The 11748-nt window shown below is 42.5% G+C and overlaps 1 protein-coding gene across 1 annotated transcript in view; it reads right to left on the minus strand.

The window, feature by feature from the left end:
* The window catches only part of XDH (xanthine dehydrogenase), a gene marked incomplete at its 5' end in the record, with an annotated part of 74718 nt that overhangs the window by 57204 nt on the left and 5766 nt on the right, over positions 1-11748 (minus strand). The window contains 3 exon segments of the mRNA XM_008592343.1: positions 2281-2342; positions 3233-3359; positions 6524-6632. Coding sequence (XP_008590565.1) covers positions 2281-2342; positions 3233-3359; positions 6524-6632 — 298 coding nt within the window.

The following is an 11748-nucleotide window of genomic DNA, read 5'->3' on the forward strand; positions in this document are numbered from 1 at the left end:
CTCTCTCTCTCTCTCTCTCTCTCTCTCTCTCTCTCTCTCTCTCTCTCTGTCTTTCTTTCTTAGGTGAAACAGGACGGCTAAAGAGGGATTGGGTTGTGTATTTACCTCTCCCCACGTGAAAGGCTAGAGGGAGCTGGAGAGGCTCTGGCAGAACGTTCTGGCGTATTTCAAAATGGTTTCTTTTCTATTCTCTCTACTGGAAGCACAAGGGGGTTTGTCTCCAGTATTTATTGGGAAGACCTTGTACAGCTTCTGGAGGTAAAACTTATGAGGACCCTCCTACAGCTGGACCCTCCTGGAGTTTGGCTCTCTCAAGCTGGTCCACATTGTGCCTCCATAATTTGCCAACCACTGTTTAGGTTTTCCTACCCTGGTAAAGGTCCCTGCAGAGTTCTCTTTTCACATGTTTCTTCTCTGGTATGTCATAAGTCTCTATATCTGCCTGTCTGTTTCTCCAAGCTGGGGGGGCAATGGTTTGTCCCGTGACCTCACTTCTCTGATGGATCAAAGAGTCATTCATCTTTCACTTTGCTCTACTTCTTACTTGTTGTTAGGATGGAATAAAGACTTCTAAGCTTCTTACAAGACTTCTAAACTCCTTACATGCCTGAGTGGAAACCAGAAGTCTTGCCTGTGCCTACTGTTATGGTTCCTCAATTTCCTTCCTTGTTGCTGGATGGACATTGTCAATTCTTGCTGTGAGCAGTGTGCCCACCGCTAGCCGACCCTCCTTACCTTTTTCTAGTGTGTGCTGTGGACAGGAAAACTAGATAGCCAAGTTGTTAGAACTGTGTGTAAAATATTCAGAATAAAGGTCTCGGGACCTCCAATGAACAGTGTGCATGAATTTCTGTGCACTTGCTGTGTGCCAGGCGTTCTGGCTGCTCAGAGCTCTCAGCCTTATTCTGCTGTACACTGTTGGGTGGCTGGATGGAGGGAGGTTCTTCTGCACAGTGAAATCAGGAATCATTTCAACGTTGATAGAACTCAGACCCTGGGACAGAGTACGATTATCTGCTGTACTCTAAAACTCTTCTCTTTTGAGAAACTATGAGGACTGGTTAGATTGTATCTCTTTAAGCAGGCTCCTGTGAAGTAAATAAGGGGAAGATTAACAATTCCTGGTTCTCTGGGAAGTCTGAACAATTTATGAAGATCATATAGTGGGCAATGGAAGAAATGTGTCAGCATCATAATTTATAGTTGCCATTTATTGAATACTTACGATGTGCATTTTTCTAAAAGCTTTATAAGAAGTACTTAATCTTTACAAACACCATAAGGTAGGTATTATGATGATCACCATTTTAGAAACCAGAAAACTTGCCGAAGGTCATGTAGCAATCAAGTGATGGAATAGGATTTGAACCCTGGTCTGCAGACTCTGATCTGTGCTTTCAATCATTTTTGTTCAATTTCATACCTCCTAATACTTAATCACCAGCAGCATTCACCAGGGTGTGGTGTTTTCCATTCTTATAAGGCCCCATCTCCATCTTCAACCACGCTTTCTTGGGTTATTTGGACATAACACTCCTTTTTGTGATGCGCCAATTCAAAATGTGAGTGAAAATCACATGAGTCTGTAACTGTCCCCTGGACTGAGAATCAAATCATGATGGGATGGTTTGACTGGAGCCAGAATTAACTTGACCAGCTGAGGAACCAGGTAAAGCCCAGGGAGATGAAGCCAAGAAAGTAGAGGCCAGCTCTCTGTCCTCCTTGCCAGATGGCAGGTGTGTGTCTATGTTTATGTAATCAACGCCCACACACCTGGCTGTGGCTTCTCACCCAGAATTATATGAACACTGCAGGGCTTCACAAACTGTCTGGAGATCTAATTATCAGTTTCGTAAGCCCAGCAGAGTGCCAACTGCAGAAGGCAGCCAGGAGAAGGAAAGGGGAAGACCGCGAGTGCTGAGCCAGGCTGAATCATTACTAAATGCCACGCTCAGCACCTGCCAGTCTCCAAGGAAAAGCTGCCAAGCCTGAAGGCACTGGAGAAAGCTAGCCTCTGGGCAGTGTGCCTCTTCCAGGAAGTGGGTCTCCAGGCTTTCAATGGCAGGGAAGTCCCCATGCTATTGAAAAGAGCCCCTCCCTGGATAAGACTGGTAGGAGTCCACTCCCCACGCCAGATGTCCCCAGCAGGAAGACCCACTAACTGACCATCTTATCATTCTTCTTTGTTGACAGGTTGCCCTTGTCATCCCTCCCAGCTGTGATTTCTGAGTGTCGCTGCTTTAGGAGCAGGGCCACTGCTGCTCTAGGGCCCCCACTTACCCTGGCGAAGGTCCGGAAGCCCTGGAGGATGGGTCTGTAGCCTGTGCAGCGGCACAGGTTTCCTGCAGGCCAAGGGAAAAGCCGCGATGTCAGCTCAGGCCTCCAGGGCAGGTGAGGTTTGTGACTTTGCTCTAGCCCAGTTCGGTGCTCTCTTTACCACCCTGCCTTTTCGTATTCTGTTTCCTCCGCCTGGAAGGCCTCTCCTCCTCCTCATACTCCTAACTTCAGAAAATTTGTCATGACTTCCTCCAGAAATTCTTCCTACAATGCCCAGACTGAGACAGGTGCATAGTCATAGCTTTATCAGTGAGCATATCACACTACATTATAAACCATCTTCTCCTTCAGAGTGTAAACTCCTTGAGAGAAGGGATTGTGTCTTTCATCCTTGTGTCCCGTGTACCTTGTATAGTGCCTGAATAAATGATAGAGTGAAATGGTGAGTGGATGGGGAGCCTTCTTTATTCAATTCAGAAAAATAGGCATATGGTACAGGCTCCTGGGCCCATTCATAGAAGGCAAAACAGGAAGCCAGCCCCTGCCCATGGCACTGAATCCTGAACACCTTCCATATGTGATCTTTGCCAGGCAGAATCCTGTTGTGGTGGAAACTGAGAGGGAAAGAAGCCATATCACTAGTCTCTGGAGTTTCCCAAATGATGTCCTTTTGTGCCAACCAGCCATTGCCAGCCCCACCTTACTGCTGAGGGAGGGCGGGAAGACCCTCAGGAAGATGAACACAAAGTCAGGTGATCCCAGCATGTCTGCAAACTAAGAGAGGGCTACTTTTCCAACAGATCTTAGCCACTACGTTGGCGTAGCCTGAGCCTTCCCTCCAAAGAGTAGCCCCTCCCATCCTAACCCATTCCTGGCTTTTATACTGGCCCTGACCTGACCTCCACAGGGCCCCATTTGCCATTCCGCCTCTCAAGTTGTGCATGAAGCCACATACCTTGGAAGGCATTCTCAATCTCCTCAATGGTAGGCTCGGGCTGGTTCCGGAGCAGGGTGTACATGCTCATGACAATGCCAGGGGTACAGAATCCGCACTGGGAGCCATGGCTTTTGGCAATTCTCTCCTACAAGGGACAGATGATATAGACACCTGTTTTGGCAGAATCCCTTTCAGGCACCCCTGGCAGGACCCAGGAGGGTCCTGTTGAGAGACAATGGGGGTAGCGGGCACTGCACAAAATCAAGTCCCAGTACCATCTTCTACAAGCTGTGATCGTGGCCAGATTACCAACCCCCCTCCGAAGACTTACCTCTAGAGCTGTGGTGAAGGTTAACTGAGATGATTCATATAAAACTCTTAACATTGTACCTGGTATTAAGTAGGCGGTCAGTCAATGTTAGTTAGCTATTAGTGGGAAGATCCCTTCAAAGAATAGTGACTATTAGAACCAGAGGCACCTTCTCACCCTTCATTCCATTCAGTTAATAGAGGAGGAAGCAAGCCCAGAGAATTCAGGGTTTACCCAAGATCACACATGGTGAACGGAAGAGCTGTGTTGTGTTCCTTTAACTATACTACCCTCAAATCCCTCCTAATCAGCATTTATGAAGAACCAGCTGAATACGTTTTATTCCAAACTAGAGTACCACTGTATTCCTGCATTCTTAAATGAAAACAACTCTTGAATCCGAAGGAGGACATAAGAATTGAGAAATGTGTCAAATAGAATTTACTATATGTGTAGAATGTCACAGAATTTTCATTCAGAGTTGGGAGATTTTTATTACAAAGAGATTCTCCTCATCCATATTACTCTTTTTTTTTTGTCTCTTGGGAGTCTCTCTTGTTACTTATGATAAGTAAAATTGCTAATATTGTATCTTCAGTGTCTAGTATATATATTCATTTATTTTATAAATATTTACTGAAAATCTATTATGTGCCAGACGTGGTAAAGGCACTGGGGACAGAGCATTGAAGAGGAGAGACAAGGTATCTGATCTCATGAAGCCCACATTATATTGGGTAAAATACTGACAAAAACAAACAAAGAAAAAAATTCCAGGTGGAGGTCGGTGCTATGCAGAGCATTTGTACTGGATGACGTGATGCAGGATGACTGACGGCTACTTAAAACAGTCAGAAAAGGCTGTTCTGAAAAAAAGTGAACTTTAAGCTGATTTTAATAGTGTGTTGGATCAGGAAAAAGTGTATTCCAGGCAGAGGGAACAGCAAGTGGAAAGGCTCTGAGGACAAAACAACCCTGATGTGCTAGAGTTGCTAAAAGTCCCCTGTGGGTGGAGGCTACTGGGACTAGAGAAGCCATCAGGGGGAGTGGGCAGCAGACAGGTTGTGCAGCTCTTCAGAAGCCAGGGGAGGGAGCTGGAATTTTATTCTGGGTGTGATGGGAAGTCATCGGGGAATGTTCAGAAGGAAGAGATGTGATGTAATTTACGTTTTTAAAGAATCATTCTGACTGCTGGGTGGGGAATGAATTATAGGGGACAAGTACAGAGACAGGGGACCAGGATATTGTAATGGGCCAGGCAAGAGGAGGTGGCAGCTCAGACCAAGTAGCAATGGTGGAAACAGAGAGAAAAAGAAGGTTTCATTGCAGGTTGTAGAGGTAAAGTGGACATTACTCCTGGATGGGTTAGGTGTGGCATAGGAGAGAAAGAATCAAAGGTGACACCTAAATTTCTGTCTTGAGCAATTGGGTGGATGGCTTTGCCATTGACTCAGATGGAGGAAAATTAGGGAAGGAAGACATTGGGGGGAAAGTAGGGTTTTGTAAAGTTTGATTAGACATCCATATAGCAATACCAAGTGGGCAGTTGGAAATGCGAGTCTAATTTCTAGGAGAGGTCAAAGCTGAAGGTGTAAATGTGAGTGTCATTTGCATGTAGAAGGGTTAAGATCACTAGGGAGAGTGTGGGGATCAAGAAGGGGTTAAGATCACTAGGGAGAGTGTGGGGATGAAGAAGGGCTAGATAGAGACCAGGGCATTGCAGCAATCAGAGCTTGAGCAGAGGAGAAGCAGGAAGTGTAGTGTCACAGAAACCAAAAGGAAAAAAAACAAAGGACAAGAAGTGGAATCTGGCTCTGTAGCTTATGTGGAGCCAAAATCAGTGCATCAGGAATAAGGATCTGAACCACTGGAAGGGGAGGGCTTTAAACTGACCATACAGATAGGATTCCTGTGTTAAGCTATTCATTCTTTCTTTCATCTATTTGTTTCAAAGAAAATAACAAGCCCTAATTAACCCTTGCACCCTTCCTGCAAGTTGGACAAACTTAGTAATTTCCCCTTTACCTGACTAAGAAACAAAGCTGTAGAAGTGAAGCAATACCATGCCCACCCAGCTCTGATCTCACATGACTGACCCAAGATGCTCCTCCCAAGGAACAGAACCAGCTCACCCAGCTGGAAGCCCTGGCTTCGTGTCATGAAAGGGGCTCAAGGAAGACACATTCTCCTGAGTGACATGTCTCCTCAAATTGTCAAGGGAGGATTAAGGCCTGGGCCTAGCTCTGGCACCTTTTGTGATTACCATCTCCCAAACAGCTCCTGCCTCAGTTACCCCAAACAAAACACATTGGGAACAATGGCCTTTCCTTCCCACAGTGCTCTGCTCCCGTTTGTTTCCACTTGGCTTTGGAGCACCTGATTCTCCCCATGAAACCCCTCAGATTACTGTCCACTCTCCCCAAAAGTTTTCCCACTGATTTCATTCTATTTTCAGGTGGTCTGACACCATCAGGGAGAAAGTCTTGGTCAGGCACTCAGGCGTCTTTATTATCTTATTTAGCACTTGCTGACCTCCATTTTAATGAGGGTGGAGGCCTGGCAGTCCACATTGTATTATCTATGGGTGAGAGGTGACCATTCCAGGGAGCAGGGAGTAGGTGTACTATTTAACAAGGGACATAGAGGATTTGGAATTTGGGAAGGCCAAGGGATTCCTAAGTACACTCAGGAAGAAGGTGAAGAAGCTCCCCTGCCCGTCCTCCTCCTATTTCTGGTGCAGCTGGACTGCCCTGGCCACCAGATTCAGTTGACCTCTTGGTTCCCTAAGGTTGTGTAATTTACACCATAGGAGAGAGCTTCAGACTTGGACCTTCCTCTTTCTACTTCACAGTACCCAGAGGAGACCAGGGCACAATGCCTCCTTTGTGAGCCAGTGAAGTACCACCCAACAATCCAAAACAAGTCTGCAGCCTTGATATGAGCTTCCCTGCAGAACAAATGGCCTGACCTCAAGAGCACAGCTTCTTTGCTCTGGTTACCTGCACAGGATGCAGCCTCGTCTTGGTGCTTCCTATTCCTTCCACGGTTGTCACAGCAATGTGGTGCAAGGAGCAGATGGGGGCCAGGCAGGCATTAGCAGAAAAGTGGCTAGAACCCCAGATTAAGGTCATTCCATTGTCCACTCAGATCATCAGAACGAGCCTCAGTGCAGGGCCTGGGGGACTTTGTGAGGCTTTATGCTATTTCTCTTCATTCTACAGTATGTTCTTGTCTCTTCTACTGGTATCCTAACCTCTCCACCACAGAATCTGGGTAAGCAACAAAGGAAGCTGTCTCCCCAATTGAGACTGAGCCCCTCCAGAGTCCTGTGGGGTCAGGCAACAGTGTACCCTTGGCCTCTGAGTTGGAGCAAGGGAGCCAAGTCACTTTCAGCTGCCTCTTACTCAGCCTGACCCTAGAAGATGAGTCAAGATGAAGTTCCTGGCAGGTTGCAGCCTTGAAGCATGCTCCTGTCTCCACAAGGCCCTTCCTTTGCCTCCTCCCTATCAAATCTACAGTCACTTTTGCTTTGCTGCTTGCACACATTCTTCTGTGGGGAAGGGGAGGGAAATCTCCAAGCAACACGAGACACCAATCCCTTAGCTAGAGCTTCCTTGCATCCCTTCCTTTATTCATCACTCATTCACATACACAATCAACATTGGTTACTGAGTGCCAACCATACGCCAGGCGCTCTGCTAAGGGTTGAGGAAATAAAGGTGAATAAGATAAAATATCTGTCCTTCAATAGCTTACGGTCAGCCTGGGGAAATAGAAGCTGGTGTGAAAATGCAATTTAAATCTTGTTAAAGTGAATTAAAATGGAGACCAAACCCGAAGAATCCCTGAGCAGACAAAACCAGTTTGGCCTCATAAGTGACCTCAACCTTTCTTGATTTGCAAACATAAGCGAAACTTAACTTGAGCTATTTCTTGTAAATGCCTGTATTAAAGAAAAACAGAACTTAAGCTCAACCACTCGTAGGCAGCCAACAAACTTATAATTATATAACTGGGGACTTTCCAACAGGATAGAACAAATAAGGCAACTGTAACTGTAACCAATTAAATATTTTTTGAGGAGCCACGGGCAGCCCCCCCTGCCCAGCAGAAGGCAGGAGCATGCCCAGGGTCCTAGGTGGGAGCCATGGGCAGCACCCACCACCTGGCAGAAGGCAAGAGCACACCAAAAACACCACATCCATGCAGGTGGTTCACCACAGCCACTGCCAAAAGCCACTGCTGTCACAAGGGCAGCTTATCACCACAGTAGCAGACACAGCCACTGTGCAGGTGGCCTGCCACCCACTCAACTGCATTGATACAAGGAGAGACACCAGCAGAGACCAGAAGAAGAAAGGAATTCTCTTTCTTCAAAGACCACTCCAGAGAAATAGAAGAAGCAACTGCTCTACCAGATGACCAGACATCAATGTAATGACATTAGGCATATGGAAAACCAAGAACATATGCCATCACCAAAGGAATACAGTGATGTTCAAGTACCAGACCCCATACAGCAAGAAATCCTTGAAATGACTAAAAGAGAATTCCAAGTAACAATCTTAAAGAGACTCAATGAGATACAAGGAGACTCAGTTAGACAACATAATGAAATGAGAAAAAATATCCAAGATATGAAAGAGGAAATTTACAAAGAGATGAATAGCTTAATAAAGAATGTAGCAGAACTTGTGGAACGGAATGATTCATTCAGCAAAATAAAAAGCACAACTGAGAGCTTAAGCAACAAGGTTGGAGCAAGCAGAAGAAAGAATTTCTGATCTCAAAGACAGTTTTTTGGAAATAACCCAGGGGAACAAAAAAAAAAGGAATTTAAAAAATGAAAAATGTACAACAGACAATCATAAGTGCAAAACATCTGTGCAGACAACCATAAGTGCATAAACATCTGAACCATCGGTGTTCCAGAAGGTGAGAAGAAAGGAAAAGGCACTGAAAATCTATTCCATGAAATAATAATGGAAAACTTCCCAGTTAAAGGGAGAGACATGGACCTTCAGATCCAGGAGGCTCAAAGATTCCCAAAAAGATTCAATCCAAAAAGACCCTCTCTGAGACACATTATAGTCAAACTGGCAAAGCTCAAAGACTAAGAGAAAATCCTATAAGGAGCAAGAGAAAAGCATCAAGTCACCTATAAGGGAGTCCATATCAGATTAACAGCAGTCTTCTGAACAGAAACTCTGCAGGCCAGAAGAAAATAGGATGATGTATTCAAAATACTAAAAGAAAAAAACTGCCAGCCAAGAATACTATACCTAGCAAGGCTATCCTTCAGAAATGAGGGAGAAATAGTGTATTTTTCAAACAACTGCAGGAGGTCACCACCACACAGCCAGCCCTGCAAGAAATCCTCAAGGGAATCCTGCATCTGTAATCCAGAAAACAATAATCAGTACCATAAATACACATGAAAGAACAAAACCCATTGGCACAATAAAAATGCAAATGGGAAAGAAAAAGAAACTAAAACTTACCACCTCAAAAAAACCAACAAACAGAAAAGACAAACAATAAAAGGTGAAGAAAAGAACAAAATATATTCAAAACATCCAAATGAAAATCAATAAAATGCCAAGAGTAAGACAATACCTTTCAATAATAACCCTAAATGTAAATGAATTATATTTCCCACCCAAAAGACACAAATGACTGATTGGATTAAAAAACTAGACCCAACTATATGCTGTTTACAAGAAACTAATCTCACCTGTAAAGACAAACACACAGACTAAAAGTAAAGGGACGGAAAAAGACTAAAAGTGAAGGGTTTCCATTCCACACAAATGGAAACCAAAAAAGAGAAAGAGTGTCCTAAAATACATTTTAAATCATAAGCCATAAAAACAGACAAAGGAGGCCACTATATAATGATAAAGGGACCTAAGCAAGAAGACAAAACAATCATAAACACATATGCACCCAACACTGGAGAACCCAGATATATAAAGCAAACACTATTAAGCCTAAAGAAAGAGATAGACCTCAATACAATATTAGTAGGGGATCTAAACAACCCTCTCTCAGCACTGGACAGATTATCTAGGCAACAAATTAACAGAGAAATAGAGGCTTTAAACCACACTGTAGACTAATAGGACTTGGCAAATATCCGCAGAACATTTCATGCAACTACAGAATATACATTCTTCTCATCAGCGCATGAAACATTTTCCAGGATAGACAACATGTTAGGTCACAAATCAAGTCCCAAAAAATTTTAAAAATCTGAAATCATTTCAACTGTCTTTTTAGACCTCAACAGGTTAAAATTAGAAATTAGTAACATGTGAAAATCAGGAAACTATACAAATACATGGAAATTAAACAACATGCTCCTGAACAACCTATGGGTCCAAGAAGAAATTAAGCAGAAAAGCGAAAAATTTCTTGAAACTAATGAAAATAAAGACACATCATACCAAAACCTGTGGGACACTGCAAAAACAGTACTGAGGAAAGTTTATTGTAATAAACACTTGCATCAAATAATAGAAAGATTTAAAATAAACAGTGTAATACTACACCTCAAAGAAGTAGAAAAACAAGAAAAATCCAACCCCAAAATTAGTAGATGGAAAGAAATAATTAATATCAGAGCAGAACTATATGAAATAGAGACCCCAAAAAATGATACAAAAAAATCAATGAAACAAAAAGTTGGTTTTTTGAGAAGATAAACAAAATAGACAAGACATTAAATAGGCTAACTAAAAATAGAAAAAAGAAGATCCAAATAACAATAATCAGAAATGAAAAAGAAGACATTACAACCAATACTACAGAAATACAAACAATCATTAGAGACTATTACAAACAATTATGCACCAACAAATTTGAAAACCTACAGGAAATGGATAAATTTCTGGACATGTAAAAACTACCAAGGCTGAACCAAGAAGACACAGAAAACCAGAACAAACCAATAGTAAGCAATGAGATTGAGGCAGTAATCAGCAATCTTCCAACAAAGAAAAGCCCTGGACCAAATGACTTTACTGCTGAATTCTACCAAACCTTTAAAGAGGAATTAATACCAATTCTCTTTGAACTATTCCAAAAAATTGAAACACAGGCCTTCCTCCCAAACTCTTTCTATGAGACCAGCATCACTTTGATGCCCAAACCAGACAAAGATACAACCAAAAAGAAAACTACAGTTCCTTATCTCTGATGAACATAGATGCAAAACTCCTCAATGAAATATTAGCAATTAGAATACTGCAACACATCACAAAATGTATACACCATGATCAAGTAGGATTCATTCCAGGGATGCAAGGTGGCTTGATATATGCAAGTCGACCAATGGATACACCACACCAACAAAATCAAAAACAAACATCATATGATTATCTCAATAGATGCAGAAAGAGCATTTGACAAAATTCAACATCCTTTCATGATAAAGACTCTCAACAAATTAGGTGTAGAAGGAAAGCATCTCAACACAATAAAAGGCATATACAACAAACCTACAGCCAATAACATCCTGAATGGGGAAAAGTCAAAAAGTTGAAGAGGAACAAGACAAGGATGCCCACTCTCACCACTCCTATTTAACGTAGTATTGGAACTACTAGCCAGAGCAATCAGGCAAGAGAAAGAAATAAAGGACATCCAGATGGGAAAAGATGAAGTCAAACTGTCACTATTTGCAGATGACATGATCCTATAAATAGAAAAACAAAGATGCCACCAAAAGACTCTTACAGCTGATAAATGATTTCAGTAAAGTTGCAGGATACAAAATCAACATACAAAAATCAGTAGCATTTTATACTCCAGTAACGAGCTAGCAGAAAAAGAAATTGAGAAAGCTAGCCCATTTATAATAGTCATGAAAAAAAAAAAATACCTAGGAATCAATTAAACCAAGGAGGTGAAAGATCTCTACAACAAGAAGTACAAATCACTGTGAAAAGAAACTAAAGGGGATGCAAAAAGATGGAAAGACATTCCAAGCTCTTGGATTAGATGAATTAACATTGTGAAAATGTCCATACTACACAAAGATATCTACAGATTCAATGCAGTCCTCATCAGAATACCAACAACATTCTTCACAGAAATAGAAAAATCAATCCTAACATTCATATGGAACAACAAAAGACCATGAATAGCCAAAGCAATCCTGAGCAAAAAATAAAATAAAATGGAGCCAAAGGCATTACACTATGTGACTTCAAACTACACTACA

This window comes from Galeopterus variegatus, unplaced genomic scaffold, assembly GCF_000696425.1.
Source record: "Galeopterus variegatus unplaced genomic scaffold, G_variegatus-3.0.2 Scaffold7803, whole genome shotgun sequence".
Classification (NCBI taxonomy): Eukaryota; Metazoa; Chordata; class Mammalia; order Dermoptera; family Cynocephalidae; genus Galeopterus; species Galeopterus variegatus.